The 18,878-nt window shown below is 31.5% G+C and overlaps 1 protein-coding gene across 1 annotated transcript in view; it reads right to left on the reverse strand.

Annotated features, from left to right (window-relative positions):
* LOC123655435 (protein bunched, class 2/F/G isoform-like) overlaps positions 1 to 18,878 on the reverse strand; it is a 176,244-nt gene that overhangs the window by 152,467 nt on the left and 4,899 nt on the right. The window contains exon 3 of the mRNA XM_045591251.1: positions 6,902 to 6,907. Within this exon, the coding sequence (XP_045447207.1) occupies positions 6,902 to 6,907 (6 nt within the window). The remainder of the gene's footprint in view (positions 1 to 6,901; positions 6,908 to 18,878) is intronic.

Consider the following 18,878-nt stretch of genomic DNA (forward strand, 5'->3'; position numbering starts at 1 on the left):
AAAAACCGCACGACTGATAAAATAGGAATAATAAATATTATTTAATTATTGGTTAAGACACTAAAAGTGGTATAAGGTATTTTGCAATAAAAATTCAATAATGGGATTCAGATACGTAAGCACCGAATCCAAGTCAAGATGTTCTTAACTATTTATATACCCATGACAGCTTTTGTGAGAGCGGCGGAGCTTTGTACCTAACTTCGCTATCTTGATATTCATGATTGATGTATTTAATAGTTTAGAAATTGAACGTCTTGAGAATGACGCATGAACCGTTTCAGTGGAGCTCTAATAAAAAGACATTAATAATCTATTCGCATCAGAGAAGTTTTCTCCACTTACATGAATTTGGTTGGAAGACAAGAAGATTGTTTATACGGTAGAAAGGATATTTATTGTTATTTATGCTAATGCGTATCTTAGTCACAGCATGAATCGCAATGAGTTATGATTAACGGCATATTCCTGTAGGCGTAGTGGGCGATTGTGTATGTTTCCAGAAATGGAATCTGAATATTCCAGAACTACTTTGTTGGTAGAGGGTCAACGAACGCCCTTCTATGAACATACTTAAATATATTAAACCAATAAAATATATTATTTCTTTTATCTTTGTGTATTACAGTACATTTTGGTGAAATCATAGACCTAAATTTATAAAAACCAGGAACCAATTTTCGACAAGAGGGGAGGGGAGGAATATTATTGAATTGTAAGAAGCAGCTTTAATGGAACGTTCACTCTTCTTTTTTTTTTGCATCCAGTGTTTGAAGAATTGGGAGTAGATATGTTTGCGATTAATCTAGGCTAAAATAAATTGAATTTGTAATCGTCAAAAGTGATGCAATCTAATATATTGGATATCAAATACAAAACAAACAACAAGTACAAAACAAATTTTTCGTCTGACATCTGAGAAAAAAATACAAGCAACTATTGATGTTGTTTTTCGAAATATTTGTTATTAAATACAATGATCCAACTTTTTTGGATTTTATTGCAGTTTAGTAAGTTCGCGTAAACATTAGAAAACAATATTTTTTATGTTAGTTTTGATAACCAATTGGTTTACTTGCTGTGAAATAATATATTTAATGTAAAAATGATTTAATTAATGGACATATATTGCTGGATGATAAGTTTTTCGATGATTGAAAATGTTCCATTTTAATATATTATAGCCAACTGCAGGCACGTTATGCAGTCTTTCATCGTTAGCTAGTTAACGACGTAGATCTTTTCAATGGTTGGTACGGCGGCCTTAAGCTAACAATATTGGAAAGTGGAAGTTGTTGGCATATATATATATATATATATTTCAGTCCACATTTACCTCAAAGGCGGAGAGAACCTTTCAGGGAAAAGTCTTATTATGCATTCGACATCATTAACTTTAGTAAAAGCACGTAGTACTTAAATATAAAACATTTTTCTTTTCTCGAAATCCATCAAATAGTTTATTTAAATAAAGAAAAAAAAAACAAATTCAATTCAATCAAGTTCAATATTCAAGGCTTGAATTCCTTAAGACACACGATGTAATATTTGTTCGGCTTGCGTAATGACATTTTCTTTAAATTCGCAATGTTTATACAGATAGGTCTGGCGGAAAGCCAATGGTGATTTTTAATCGGTCTAATTCATTGAGAAATTACTTTATCGTTTAGCGAATGTGGTTAAACCGGGACGACCTCTGAAGGTCGTGGTGTTTCGGAAAATGAAAAATTAGAAGTAGTGCAAACGATTAAGAATCGCATGTTTTCTGAATTTCTCATCACTTTATTGTACGACCTGTTGACGGTGTAATTTAATTAATATCTGTGAAGTTTCTTAAGTATATAGGCATGTCTAGAGTAAACGAACCATTTATAAGTACATTGTTCGCTTAATTTTCCTTTCATTTAAAGGTATTTTTTTTTAGCGTATTAATCTGTTTTCATACCTAAGTTCGACACATTACTAATTCTTTTACTATGTGCCTTTATTCAGAACTAGCTGTGAGCGCGACTTCGTTCGCGTGGAATTTAAGATCATAACTCAGTTCGCAAATATAAAATAAATAAATTTCTAAAATAGAAGTAGCCTAAGTTACTCCTTATTACATCAGCTATCTTCCGGTGAAAGTCCCGTCAAATTGGTCCAGCCGCTTCTGAGATTAGCCGGAACAAACAGACAGACAGACAAAAATTGTAAGGAATGTTATTTTGGTATATGTACCGTGTATACAAACATGTGTATTTAGTAAAAAGCGGTTATTTTAATATTACAAACAGATGTTCCAAATTTATTTATTTGTATAGATAACTAATCAATGGAATCATTCAATCTCAACATTTTTATTTATAAACGACCGGATTATAATATCGTTGTAAAATATTCTAAAATAATATGTGTTCCCATTTTACAATTCATTCTATAGCATTTATTAAAAGATAATCAGTATTTTAACTTGGTATGATTGTAAATCTTTACGACGTTTACAAGCTATGAGACAGCACAATGAAGATTAAACATTAATAATAATATTTCAATAAATAGCAAAGGTCTTGATCATAAACTTTAATAAATACACTTCAAATAAAATATATCTACAATTAGATATCTATACATTAAAACGTGAAGCAAAAACTTTATAGGCACCCCTTTTTACGAAACGTATATTTTATATAAAGAAGGAGCGCAGAATGCTACAATTTTTATTAAATTATGCATAAAAAATACATTAAATCAATATAACATTACACACCATGTATTTGACAGATACGCGCCAATCAAATTGGGAATAGATTATTATTATAGACTATAGATTAGATGTTTAAACTTATAATTTAAATTAATTATGGTCGAATTTCGATCACTGGGTGACCACTAGTTTGAAATAAAACCTTGAGAAACAACAGAAAATCGCAACACTGAGAAGTTCATGTGCATGGTCCAAAGCGGAATAAAATACAATTTTGTTTAATGTGTGACATAACTTCCAAAATTTTACGTTTCGACTACGATTTTTGCATAAGACAATAAAGATAATATTCGATTTTTACATAATTGTCTTTAGAGTATTATTATACTCTATAAGGAATAGTTCCTTATTTTGTCATTCATCCTAGTCTAATTAAAGTTATGAATATATAATACCTCTTTTGGTATATACAGTCAAACACATTAAGCTGGCAGTATATTAAAGAATAATAAGTAATTAAACTAGACAAGACTTGATTCTGCAATCACGTAGGCTCATTATTCACTTTCGATGGTATCTTTATATCGAACGAGCTGTAATTTTTTTACGTAATTTTAAATTAATAGAAAACAAAAATCATAAAAGAGAAAGTGTATTTCTAATCGTTTTATAATAATAGGTTACAAAATCGAGAGCGTCTGTAACAAATCAGTTTAATAGTCATTAAGATAAAATATCTGTCGTTTATTACTAATATAAAGCAGCGTCTACGCATTCTGAATTGCAAATAAAATTGTTTGCATTACACAACTTCTTTGGAAGTTTCATTACAACCCCCATTATCCTTTGCCACAATTTCGTATAAAGAAATTGAGAAATAAATGTAAATAAATAATTTCAAATATCCAATTTCATCCATGATATGCATAAAGTAGCGGAAAAATAAAGTTATTTTAGAAACTTTAGTTTTTTTTTGTTTACTTTATTTTATTTACTCGTCACAATGTCAAAAAGCATTTTACAGGAAAACTAAAACAAAATTACCCTAAGCGCTCTTTACTGCAAGTTTCAGTGAGAGTAAAACACACTGGCCTAATTTTACCCACCTGTAAAGTATTTTTTTAGTAAATTGAATACCAAGTTGAATGACCATGAGATGTATATATCTTTTTATTTTTACAAGATATGTATCAATATTTTAATGTTTTTATTTGCTTGATCTAATTTATATCTTAAAACAACTGTACACTTTCATATAACAAATAAAAAAATTGTGGGCGACATTATGTTGAAATATGCACGCCTAATGTGACATATGTAAATGTTAAGATTTATGAAGCAATGCCTTTGAAGCATTTTATTTAATTTATTAAACAAATAAATTTTATTACTCGGCTCTGCTTACCTTTTAATTTTGTTTTCATGATCTATTGATTTTACCGCTGTGAGAATGAGCCGAATGCATTGATCACCGTCATCATATTCAAATTGAATTTCATAGAATACCGTTTCGAAAATATATTGCTCTAAAAATGTAGAAATTTGAACGCTAAATGGAAGGAAATACAGTCTATCTAAGCTATTAGTGTTTAAAACGAGAACATTTAAAGAAAAGTTTAATTATTTTTTTAATAGACGGCACCATTAAAAACGTAAGAAGTTTTACACTAGTCGTGCTGCCATCGAATATAAGTCACTCAGTTATACTGTTTACATTAGTGTGACTGAAAAAGTTTGATGTTTATTAAGACCGAACCGGGCTAATGTAAACGCACCCTTAAATCGATATTCTCGAAGAATGTATCATTAAATTCGTGGAAGCGTTCCGAACGTACTAAGTTATGACGTCATAGCATACTTTTGATGTACGGTGATCGACGTTACTTCTCATTGATTATTGACAATAAAGTAAAAGATTAATAATGATAAATAATTGAAAGCATATATGGTTTAATAGGGATTAAACAATTACAACAGGTAGGTTTATACTAAATAACAAAACATTTCATATATAGATGAATTTATTAGTACGCTATGGACGTTCTTAATATTCCATATTATTATAAAAACGCAGTGTGGGACGACCTCCGGCCCGCGGGACCGACGATCTACGTAAGATTGCCGGTGTAGGCTGAATGAGGATTGCGGAAAACCGAGATGTCTGGCGCGAACTTGGGGAGGCCTATGTACAACAGTGGACTGCAATAGGCTGAACGAACTGACTGATTGACGATGACTGTATATGTAAAACCGTATGTGTTCTATATACTAATACTATAATATATTATTTCATTTATATAGGTAATGATAAAATGTAAAGAAAGACTATAGTTTAAAGACGTTATAGGGTTTTTTTTTTTGTAAGATACACTATTTATAACCTTCATGTCACACAACGACTTATGGGGCAGCATTAGCCTTAGGTAGGTAGTTTCATTTTTAATATAACAAGAGTTCTGCAACTGTAATGAACTAGTGGTGGATTCGTCTGCAATAAATTATCTGGGCATACACTGAGAGAGAGGACTAAGTTATTTATTGCTTTTCTCCGCACCCACTAAGAAGGGCATTCAATATTGCATGATCAAACGCGTTTACGACAATAATAAATATTTAATGCGTTTCCTTGTAATGTATTGAAGTTTTGTGTTGGAAATAGGTTTATTAAAATACAATAGTAAAGTTTAATACAAGCTCAATATTTATGTTATTCCTTATTCCTATAATGACTAGATGGTTCGCTCAGTTCCACCCGCGTTTATGTTAGCTGCAAAGAGTATATTCCTTAATAAACGTATTTGTATATTATTATAAAAGATAAAGATGTCTAGATATAATAAATCTGAGAACTTAGGATTCTTTGACGATGCTGGTATTAGGATTCACGACACTAAAATTATTTTTGTCGTTATAGGTACGTCTGTTAATAGAAGGCTTCAAATCGTAGGCTACAAATAATCACACTACGACTAATACAAGTATAATAAATATTTAAACTAAACACGAGTTAAATCATAGGAGATGTTAAGTCCGAAATATAAAAAAGGCACATTGTATAAAGTACGTTTTCAAAAATAAATTTCATTATACACCTAGCTCATAATTTTGAATTGGCAGTTTTAATCTTCCTAACGGCGAGGTCAATTAGTACCTCTAATGATTATATTAAAATTGGGCGTCTATTTTAGATGTGGTCTTAATCACGATTAAGATATACATTTAGCACCAAAACATGTTTATACTAAGGTGTCTTTGTATGCATTAGTAACATATCAAATAACATTTAATAAGCAGTCTCATATATTTACTGTCTAGCGATAAACATACAGAAAAAAATACAATTATCATAAGAGTCAGATACTTAACTGATTTGATTTAGTAAAAAATCTCACACGTCCACTCTGATATCAAAAGGAGGTTGTTTGTCTACTACGCGAAAGAATAACTAAAAAGGTTAACGTTCAAAATTGTAATGCATGTCACAAGCATGTCGTTATTACAATGAAAACCATGTTATTCATACTATTAAACACGTTTCGAACATTCATTGCGATATACGTACAAACGATAACGGTGTTATGAAATAAAAACTACTACGCAGAAATGTTAGGATTTTAATCACATTTGTTAATGGTCGTTCTTGTGTCAGCTCAGCGCCCACTGACCTCAGCGGAGTAGAGATAATGGCTATTTCGAGCGACGCGATAAATACAAATACGTTCAACAGATACGCCATTGGAGGCGCCGGAAGAGTCCGATCAGGACCTGTCATACTCGCCCGATAGTATCTGTCGAAATGCGATTTCATTACGTCTCCTCATTAATGGTAGTACCGAGTTTGTGTGTATGAGATAAAAGTATTGTTCGATTGGATAAATAGTATTTACTATGTGCAGTCACGTGCACGCGATTTGATCGGATATTTCTATTTTATTAGTACGTAGTTATTGTATATTTGAACAGATAAACGCATGTTATTTTTTAATTTATTACAATTGGTCGGTTTTTATTATTTTTCAAAAAAACTGCGTACAAATAATCAATTGAAAACAGCGATTTTGACTCATTATGCGTTCAATTTAATTGCAACTGCGTAATATTTAAACAAAGACGTATTAATTGTGGTACCGTTTAATTTATTACGATATAAAATTGTAAAACAATATAAATTCAATATAAAGATAATTATATCATATAGAAATAAGGACATTAAACTAAAATCTCACACTTAACGGCCCCTGCTAGGATTTACTTCTGTGTCGGGGGTCCGGAAACACAATGCACAAGCCGCCCAGACCACGACAAACATCTGTATGGTCAATAAAATGTTTGCCGTGTGCCGGGATCGTAACCTTGCGCTATGACCGTTGCGTTAACGCCTTCATACCAATTATATATATACTGTATAGCATAAAGCACAGATTAAAAAATGTTTAGTCAGTTTGTCAGTTAGTCTCCATCGAATCATGAACTTGACAAAACCGAGCCAACCAATTACCAGACAAGAATTCCAAGTATAACAAGATTAGAACGTCAACACGCTAATAACTGTGTGCTGTTTGTTTGATTGAGTATTAATAAATAGTGGTTTAGATAAGTCAAGCGCTATTTATACGACATGTCGCACTGAAAACCGAATCAATATTAATAACTTCTCTGGCGACAACCACTGAGAGAGAGGAGGCTTCGAGTGATACACAAAATGGAATCTTAACAGAATAGGAAAGCTGCAGTTTTTCAGTTGCACTATATCGAGATCGACAAGTGAAAGCGCGTTTGCCCGTTTGATCTCTAGCTTTACGAGAATATAATTGCACGCAAACTGTAAAGCTAACCGATTATTAAAATATGTTTGTTTTCAGCTCTAAATGGTTGCTAAATTGAAGGTGCACACATGGCGAAATATAAACTAAGCAATTAAATATGAAAGCAAGAGTAAGGGATTTAATACAGTAATGTATCGCGAGACTACGGTTCATGTTGCGTCTGCGCCGAGAAACAACCTTTAATCCCATTAGAAAGTCGTAGATTCGGATGAGGGGGCGATGACCGGCACAGTTCAAGAGACCCGCCCTGTAATTGCAGAACGTGTTATACCTAACGTGTACAAGTATAATTGATATTGCACTTTACATAACTAGCTGTTGATAAATTTGTTTGTAGCTAAATTTATACCTATTTTTTTACCCCCACCCTTATTTTAACTTGACAAGTGTCAGTAAGAATTAAAACGAATTAATTAATATAACACACAGACATGTAAATTAAATACGGTCTCGCAAATGTTTTAATTGTTCTATATTTATTAAGTAGACGACAAGAGCAAAAAATTTCTAATCTGAGATAAATGACCCGTCGCGTCGGGCAGACGTCGACGCGGTACAAAAAAATTCGGTCAGGAAATTACAGTTGATTTTGCGCTAGAAGAACAAAAGAAACACGGTGAGAGTGAATTTACTTTTGTTTTTTATTTCTAATATTAGACTGACTGAAATGTTACCAAACGAATATGGACAATGTTTGATTTGACGTGGTTTAGCTAAAACAGTATATAAGTATTAACTTAAAAATGTTAACTATGTAAGTAGTAATTCGTAAAGAATTTTCTGTAATCTTTTTAAAAGGTTTCGTCTCATTCATATATTTTAATTAAACAAGTTGTAAATTTGAAGGTATTCAAGGTTAAGCAGCATTTTAAATTACTGTACTGGCGACTGGAATTGTTAGAGCAGTGTATTTTATTAGGAACTGAATTGTAATGCTTTGAGTCACGCAAATCAGCAGTCTGGAGTTTGTAATCTACTCTGACTTTTTTTAAAAACGTACTAAAGTTGACCGAAGAAGAAAAGAAAAGAAGAAAGAAGAAAAAAAGAAGGCTTAGAATTTCACACTGCTTTCCTGCGGTCTAGTAAATATTTTATAACGGTCCAAATGTAGGGGAGACTGGGTACGGTTGTGACAATTGAGGTTTGACCGCCAATAATTTTGTTAATTTACTAGTTAGTTGAGACAAAAATTACTTAAATCGTAGCTTGTATATATGTCCACATAAAAATACTGACATTTTGCCTCAAAATACTTTGTATTAGATATAGCATCAAATTTGAAAAAAAAAGAAAAGTGTCACAACCGACCACACCCCAAGGACGGTTGTGACAGTGGTTGGGGTCAGTAGTGACAGACATAAATATTCACAGAATTGGTTTATAATGGCTTTTATTCTTAGAAATGTTTAACATAACACAAAATACTTTTCTTCTATATAAAGTTTTATAGTTATAAATCAAATTAAATTAAGTCTACTCTTATAATTAATAAGGCACTGCAACATCTGATGTTATTATCACCATCTTCTTTAAAATCATAAAATCAGTCAAAGTGTTAACTAAATTTAAATTACCGGTAACTATAAAACTATTAAACTATTTAACGGTATTATAATAACAGCCATCTCATTCTCATCCCAAGTAGCAGGTCGGTTTATGTTGTATTTATTTGTCAGTTCAAAGGCCAGTTTTCGTACCTCTTTTTTAATAAGGCCAAAATATATTTATTTACGCGCAACGTGTGATATATATATTGATAATAGCTCTTCTTACTCCTTAGAAAATACTTTATTATGAGCTGCATATCCCATGCTGATGCTGTTTACATCGTGATTCGCACCGACTTCATCACGTTAACGAATGTATCGTAACAACGACATGCGATAAATATTATGCAAATCTGCAGCTCTCCGTATAGAAGTCCTTAGTTTTACTTCATCATAAGCATCCTACAAATATCAAACCGTGCTCTTTTGGTCTTTAGCAAGCGTTTTCTGGGCATCTAAAAGCAAAAACATAAAAAAATATATGTCACAACCGTACCCACTACATTTGTCACAACCGTACCCAACGCATACTTCTGAAAACAATAAAACACCATGAGTAGCCTAAATTATCTACGTAAAAAGTAATCATTGGTAATTAACTACTAATATTCAATTGATAACAAAAAAATATTTGCTATAGTATATATGTATACCAATAAAAGTAAATAATAAAAGAATCTGAACAAAAAAACTTACTTTTGGCTGCTGAAAAGCAATGTGGCCTCCTGCTTTTTTTTACGTTGGGCACTGGCTAACGCAATACTGGGCAACATGTGTAGACATGCATCGCGCTTCTTTTTTGTCTTACACTCTTCCCCGTATTCCGTATAGTTTCGCGGTTATAACGACTGTCACTACCGTACCCTGGCACAACCGTACCCAGTCTACCCTATGATAAGGAGACGCCACAAGGAAACAAAAACAAATGGAATGCAAATTAACTTGGCATGGTCGGCGTTGAAGAATATTTGTTATTTATAATATACCTAAAATGCATTGGTATTGTAAAGTAACAAAAAATTATAAAAAGTATTCACGAGACAAACCAAAATTAACAATCGGACTAGACACCAAGAAAAAGATCAGTTAACTTGACTATCAATTTCATTTTGTGGCACATTTAAAAAGTTTCTAAAGCTTCCTGATTGATATCAATATAGTTCATGAGGTTTAATTGACTAATCAGTTTTTAAATACTTCTATATAACTTAGGAACAAGAAACGATACTAACAGATCACCATAAAAATGTTTTACAAGCTTGTAAGCTTTACCGCACGCATCAGAGTCAATCCATCTTATATGATCGTATCGCATTCTTTGGCTGCTGTGAAATATTCGACTGGTTATTATTAGAACGATCGTCGACATCGAATACTGACACAAAAAATATCCATTTCAGTCACAACCACATCCTGGAATTTATTTTTAGCAATAACGGCAAAAAGTTAAAAGACTATTTTTATAATTTTATTTTTATCGACCTTTACCGAAGAAAAATATCAGGATTTCTTTTAACTTTTTATATGTATACGTGAATATTATACTAAAGGAAGAAGTTCGTGCAGTATTATGATTATAGGTATTACTTACTGTGCCCGCGACTTTGTTCACGTGGAATTTAACAAAGAAGTTATTGTTCAGTTCGCAGAGTTATAAAATAAATAAATTTCTAAAATAAAAGTAGCCTAAGTTACTCCTTATTACATCGCCTATCTGACAGTGAAAGTCCCGTCAAAATCAATCCAGCCGTTTCAGAGATTAGCCGGAACGGATCAGATAGACAGACAGACAAAAATTTGTAAACATTTTTATTTGGTTATACATCCAGTAAAAATAAAAACATTATTATAACATATAACATTTTTTGTATAGATTAGACATGTCACGATGGCATGAGAGGCATAATTAATATTATTATTAATAGGCCATAGGCAAATTTTTAACCATCAAAATGTCGTCACCATTCCTTACATTTTGAAATCTAGGAACGTCTTTTTAATACTATTCCATCCAAGTGGGTTATCAGTATATATAAACCTTTATTTTAATACACATAATGAATTTAAATTTTTTACGATATTTATGTTTATAAAAAGCGCAGATTGTAGGATATAAGCCGTTTACTAAAAAACTATCAACAAAGTGTCAAAACTGAAATTATAATTACAAAAATATGTAAGTAGGTAAGCTTTGTTAAAATGCAACATGAAATGTAAAAAAGTTGCCATAAAGCTTAACAAATATAATTAAAATGTAAAAATATAATACAGTTTAAGCACTAAAAATAATAAAATACACCGGAGTTTTAAAATTTGCGATCCATTTACATATGAAATGTATATAAATGCATTCGTATTTGCATTAGCCATTTATAAAAACAGATTTATCATATACATAAATCTTTAAAAATAGTTTATTCTCAGATGATGATCATCCTTTCTACCCGATTACTCTACGCAGAGGAGGGTTATGTGTTTATCATTTTAGGCTTCTAAATTTTAGACTTTTTATTTAAGCAAGTAGCTTTTTTTGTGTCTCTTATAAGGTGTAGAAAGTAATAACCCTCGACTATTGATCGTCTACTAATAATTATGTTGAATAAAAAAAAAATACTTATACCTACTTATCAAAAGACATATTCAGTAGATCAAATCAAAGACCAAGAAATTATTGGGCCGGTAGCTTTTTACCTTTTTTATATATTTATTTATAACTTTTTAATCGATACCGTTGGATATGAACCACTGTACTGAAGAAGAACTGTATTTGCGTGGTACCACCTGGTGCGGTACCGTGACCTTGACTTGTTTGTGTATTAATCTAAGAAATCGATAACTTCACGACTTATACAAATTAGATATTATACAACTTAAATACGTTAAAACTTTAGTTATTTTGCATGACTTATTTATTGGAGTAATTAAGGTGATGCAAAAAAAACCGGCTGATAATATAACCGTATAACCTTATATAATAGAAACAGAAATACTAATTAACATGAGTAACTTCCATGATTCAGACGTAAAAAACGACATTTTATTTGTTAAAAGTTAAAACTACCTTATTGAAAATCAATTATGCACCAGATACCTGCCCACTTCTGACATGAGGTGAAATACTTAAACCATCTTAGAATAAAAAAAAAGAATAAATTTTTGGTGAATCTAACAAACATAACATCATCAGGAGAATCGAAGTAAATGATTCGTCGATGTTGCCTTAAGTACCATATCTGCTACTTACAGAAATGCAAAACTCAAAATGAGCTTAAAACGATGTCAGATGTGAATTTGAAATTAATGTTTTGTATTCGCGAGGCCGTAGTCGTATCAGTTGGCTTTGCGATTTATGTAAATTTTTATTGATTGCAAATATAGGCTCTGATCTCGTCCAACTCAGATAACAAGGTGCGCAATCTGCCTGATCAATAAGGTCGGCACAGATGGTTAACATCTGCCCATTTTAAAGAGAAAATGACACGTCATCCCGTTTCGACGAATAAGGCTTTTGTACAGTGTTATTCACTTGGTAGCCTGTGTAAACGAAATATGGTTGGTTTATCATGACAATGACTACTGAAATTTAAACTATTACAATATGATTGACCAATAAAACAATATAAACAGTAATGCTAGGAACACATCTATTGCGTTGTAAAACTCTTACAAAATGGTGATATTCTAGATGAATTCTATTGTAATCTAAGTTTATCCCTAAGCACTAAATATATGTTTAAAAAAAGTGCACCGTTAGCAAAGCTACTTTGTTTTGCTTGAGACTAATAACATGTCAATTTAGGGCTTGACCGAATGGGAAATGGCGATGAGAATGCCAGTGCCAACGAACTTCTGCTATCGTTGGGAAAGCAAGCGCAGCTTTGTGCTACTGGGTCACAAATATTGCCGCGAAACAATCTACCTAAGATGTAGACATCGACGTTAAGTTTATATTTTATACTTATTATACCGTTATAACCGTAGAGGCCAATTTGAACATTTTTCTACATACTTATAATTTTTAGCTTAGTATGCTTGGTTCCAAATTTCAAACTTACTGCACCGATTTCGATGTAACTAACAAATTTAACTATAGATGGTAAAATAATATTTATAAGTAACGTAGGTTGACAAGTCTACACTATAAATAAGAAATAACACAAACTAGTTGCAATTTTAACATTGTTTGACTTTTAATTATTTGTATAGTAGTAGGGCTATTGAATAATTAAAAAAAAAAACAACTTCTGTCTGTATCATTGTAGATAATAAAAAATGTTTAAATAATTGCTCTACAAATTTTTCGCTCCTTGGAGACTTTCTTACGAGTATATAATTATATATAATATATAGTCAATAGGATCACGTTACTAAAGTTTTTGAAAATCGTGTATTGTGTTTATAATATTTTTTAAGTTAACAAAAAATTAGAAGTAATTCATTTAAAAAATACTTCAATGTCAATAGTTTCAGAGCTATTAACAAGAAACGAAATTCATTTTTTATGCAACTTAATATTTGTTAATAACTTATACAATTTTTTGTGTGCTACAAAATCTTTCCGACCTATTTTTTAGACATCATTCCAGATCGAATGAGCTATGACTCATATTGTATCTATTTAACAGTTTTTTGAACTTGTTGGCTAGTCTGATAAATTAATTGCAATATTAAATTGATACACTTCAACGCGCTCTGGATAGATTCGGATATGTTTCGAGATAATCTTGACTAATTGAAACATAAGTTGACGTATAATTTTTAGAGAATTTTATTAAACGGTTAAAAGTTACATTTAATACGACTGGCATATTGCCATTACGAAGACGTTTCCGGCGAGCGCCGGCGGCTGTCGATTCGTTCTGGTGACGCCTGAATTGCAAGTAGATGGCGCAGCGGATGCGGCTGTACCATGCGTCATTTAACTCACCACGTCATTTCTATGGCTTCAACGTCATTCGCCATAGAGCGTTTAAACGACGATAGAAAATGACAAAGGTCCAAAAGAGAAATCAGAAAGAGAGTAACAGAGGAGTTATTTTCATTCGTATACATTTCTATGTCGATATAAAACTAGAACTGGACTGCGTACGCAACTTATCAGCCACCTACGCTTTCCACATTGCTATAGTATGCTATTCAACTACAATACAATATGTATCTCAGTTCCCTTGCATTTCTGTAGGCACTTCTTTGAAACACCCATCGAAAATATGAGTGTCTATATTCATATTCTTAAAATTTTTCACATTTTTATAGCAATAATAATCAACGATTATATTATAAATATAATAATTGATATAATATGAATTATACTCACCCGCAACGGCAAAACTTTATCTGGAAATGATATTAATAGAAATATCATGGTTGCAGAGTTCAATACAACACATTGCAGTTCCCAATGCCTCTATTATATTCAATATTACTAGACTATTATTGGATTAATGAACTCAAAGTATTATTCTTAGCATGAGCTTCATACTGATAACACGTATTACGTTATTGTTTGAACTTAAAGGTTATTTATAAAAGAAATTATAATTTTGATGCCTTTATGAAATGTAAATGCTCAGGAATTCGTACTGAATGAGGTCACGTTCGCATACAGAGAAATATTTGTTTTGGACAATATTTATACATTTGAAAATCACGCAGATAACTGGTAACACTATATACAGGTACTTCGGATTGTTGCCTCGTGTTCGATTGCGTTAGACGTGAAACTAAGATACGTAACTCACAGGATAATGACTGATAATTTATTTACAATATCAGTTAGTGAACCGAGATATCGATTTATTGGATTTTAACACAGTAACGATAACTTTGATCAGGGGTTTTGACATTATAAAGTCAATGTAAAATTCGTTTAAGTATTTGTTTATGTAATAATCATATATAGTGTACATTCATATATCCGTATTATGACCAAATTATGTATAATGATAAATAAAGGTTTATTTGCCAAAAGACTATATATAAATCTTACTCTAGAAAAGTTAAGAGGTACGGCTTCCCATTTTCAAAGTTCACACGAAAAAAGTCGCAACCAATCTTTATAGCTCACAAAACGTAAACACTTTTATTATCTTCCTTCGTTACACGTGACATCAGTGAAATAATCTACGTTCATTTGGCACAAAAAACAATTCTTAAGCATACAACTGAATTGAATTCATTGTAATAAATATTTCAGATACGTCACAGATAAGTAAATATTTTTATTCGAAAAATTAAAATACGAATTTATACCATACTTTATTTAGTCTTAACAGCCTTAAATATACTACTGCTGGACTTGAAACTTTTCTTGTATATAAAAGACTAGCTGTGCCCACGACTTCGTCCGAGTGGAATTTAACAATAAAGTTATTGTTCAGTTCGCAGAGTTTTAAAAATAAAATCTAAAATAAAAGTAGCCTAAGTTTACCTCATTACCTCAGCTATCTGCAAGTTAAAGTCCCGTCAAAATCGGTCCAGCCGTTTAAGAGATTAGCCAGAACAAACAAACAAACAGACAGACAAAAATTGTAAAAAATATTATTTTGGTATATGTAGGTACCGTGTATACATCCATTATACATTTAGTAAAAAGCGGTTATTTTAATATTACAGCACACACAGACACTTCAATTTTATTTATTTCTATGGATTAAGACTAAATCTAGAAAACCATTCTAAAAGACAAAATTTGCAATTTTAATCTGCATTTAGGACCCGTGGCGCGGACATCTCTTATCGATTAACGTTCTATTCACTGGTGCACAATAATATTAAATAAATAAAAACTAAGGCTACTAACAAATTTTGTAGGAAGAAGGTCGAACTAATGAGTAATTAATTGCTTTAAAATATTCTAGGAATGCACGAGATATCCTGTAGCTCACCGTAATTTAGACGAGTTTGTTCACACGAAAACATACATTGCATTACAATACATAACTACAGTTAAATACATTTTATAACACGAAACTCAACATTTGTGAAACGCAATAATCGTTTTGTTCACGTTCCGACACAAAGAACTTGTTCTAATACAGTGTATAGCATTATTATCTTCGAGTGATAGTTCTCAGATTAGAGCAAAATTCTTATTAATACTCAATTATTAATTAACAATAATAATCATCGCGAAACTTGTGTATTATAGTTTAAACGTATGCATATTGTTCACGAAAATTCTATCATCATACTACCTAAAAGGATTATATTGTTTGTACAGCTTTCAAAAAACACATAAGAAATTAATTTTTTTTCGAGGTTTAACAAATTTCGTGTTAGTAAAGCTACCAGCGCCCGACCCTGTGGAAGAGCGCTTAAAATATAAACTCTGCCAAGAAAATCCTGTTTTAACTACATTTTGCTTTAGTTGCACTTTTTTTTTTGTTTTTTAAGATATCCTTTACAAGCATAACAATATTTGTTAGTTAGAGGTTTCAAAATTCAAGTAAATTGTTACTTGAATTTTAGAGTGGTTTGAGAGTTGTGTATTAAAAAAGTATGAGTCGGGCGTCAATCAACGAGTTCTTCAATTCACATCTGTCCTTGCTCAACGTGTCAGTGTCACGCATCAACACCCCGCCTTTGTTTGAATAAAAAAACACTATTATATAATTGGGATACGCAGATATAATCAACAATAGAGATATATTGTTTTCATTTTAACATTTCTAAAATAATATACTATATAATAATTTATTACATCACGCATACGGTTTGATTAGTATAATTATATAGCGTTACTTAGCTTAATTATCGAGAAGGTATAAAATAAAGGATACGTACGATACGTAGATGCTGTAAATTAACCAAAAATGTTTTTAAAAAAACCTGAAAAGCATCATAACAACATGTAAAGTTGCGTCGTGTTTAAATTTATAATGTGATTTTTTCAAGTTATTTATTTGCTTGTTACAATAATCTATAAGTAAATAAATAAATATCTACACAATACACACACGGTCGTCTGTTCCTAAAGCAACCTAATGCTTGTGCAGGTATAGGTTACAGCCGACTGGTATATAGCTACATTTTTTTTTCAATAAACATACTTATAAATAATACATATATAAATATACAAATAAATATTTATATTACACCCAGACTCGGGGTGGGAATCAACCTACAACCTTCGGAGTTACTACAAACTGCGCCAACGGGCTAATCAAAAATCTATTAATTATTATATCAAATCTATTAATTATTATATCAAAGGAATCACGAAAAAGTGCATGTAATTTTATAATTCACCGCTTTATTCAATGAACGGTGACGTTTAAAAATTTACACGCAAACTTATAATTGGATCATCATTAATTGAAGTCGATAAAAATACCAGGTATTCCATACAATTTTAATCTGTGAAATAATGTTTTTTTTTTTTTTTTAAATACAACTAGGTCGGCAAACAAACGTACGGCTCACCTGATGGTAAGCGAATACCGTAGCTTATAGACGCCTGCAACACCAGAAGCATTACAAGCGCGTTGCCCACCCTACCCCCAATCCCCGAAGGAGCTCTGGTCCTCTTACTCACAACAGGAACACAATACTGCACGAAAGCAGTATTATTTAGCTGTGACATATCTGTAAGGTCGAGGTGCTTCTTCGGTCGGGCTGCTTCAGATTTTGATTTGGTTTGATTTTGATTTGGTTTGATTTTGATTTCAGGATATTTCCTACTGTGCCCTACATCAGTAAAATTTTAACGAAGTCGTGCGTGCATGAAATACAAAAAATAAAAATAAATATAAGTACTACTGTTTCTGCATTAAATCCGTTTTAAATAAAAAAAATATATCTTTGACGAATAAATAAATTGTATTTTAGTATAGATAAGAATTGATATAATGAGCTCGATGCCGAAGACAAGGTAAACAGACAAATTTCCGGTAAGTAATTTCTACTATTTTGTAAATCGTGTAGTCGTGAACGGTATATTTGACAATAAGTACTGAGAATGGAGCGGCATTTTGTGCATCTACTTTCACCGATTTAACACGCCAATAGCTTGCATTGACTACTAGAAAATACGTACCGGTGAATCTTTCCAATAATTTTCTTCTAAAAACGAACTTCGTTTAATATTTGCTACGTATAGTCCACGAGCACGTAATATTAGGGCTACATTGTCTGAAAATTTGAATATTTTCATTATTATAGATACAATAAAAAGGTCAAAGACATTTTTACACGCTTTTTATACCTTTTGGTACCTGTATGTTTGAAACCGACTACTTAGGACTTCATTTTGACTCACTTTAAACGTTCAGATTTCATTTAAACTTAGTACACTTATCGAGGACCAATGACAATACACTAATTTGATAAGAATTTCTACTTTTTAGTTTGTTTTATTTAAAAAAGCGTGTTTTTTAAATTTTTTTTAAACTATTATTTAAATGTGCTAACTGATTTTCACTCGATTCGTTAAAAACTGATTGATAAAGATATATTAGAAATCGACACCTACTACGTTGTTATATTATATCTACTACAATCGACTATCTACTACGTTGTTATATTAAAGAATATGTGAATGTGATGGTCAAAGTGGTGGCATAGAAGCTCATTTTAATCATATAAAATAATAATAGAATCTGCCGATTAGTGACTGCCGATATACCATCAATTCAATGATTCCAGTAAAGTGGACATGAAATCGTTAATCAATGCTCGAGTCAGGCGATAATGATTCCATGAAAGGAGAGAGTTCAAATACACGTTTAAACAATACGCCATTGAAAAAAATGAATACAGTGTCGAGATCAATTTAATGCAATTTGAATCTTCTTGCAAATATCAAAATTGACTTGAAAT

This window comes from Melitaea cinxia, chromosome 1 (assembly GCF_905220565.1).
Source record: "Melitaea cinxia chromosome 1, ilMelCinx1.1, whole genome shotgun sequence".
Lineage (NCBI taxonomy): Eukaryota > Metazoa > Arthropoda > Insecta > Lepidoptera > Nymphalidae > Melitaea > Melitaea cinxia.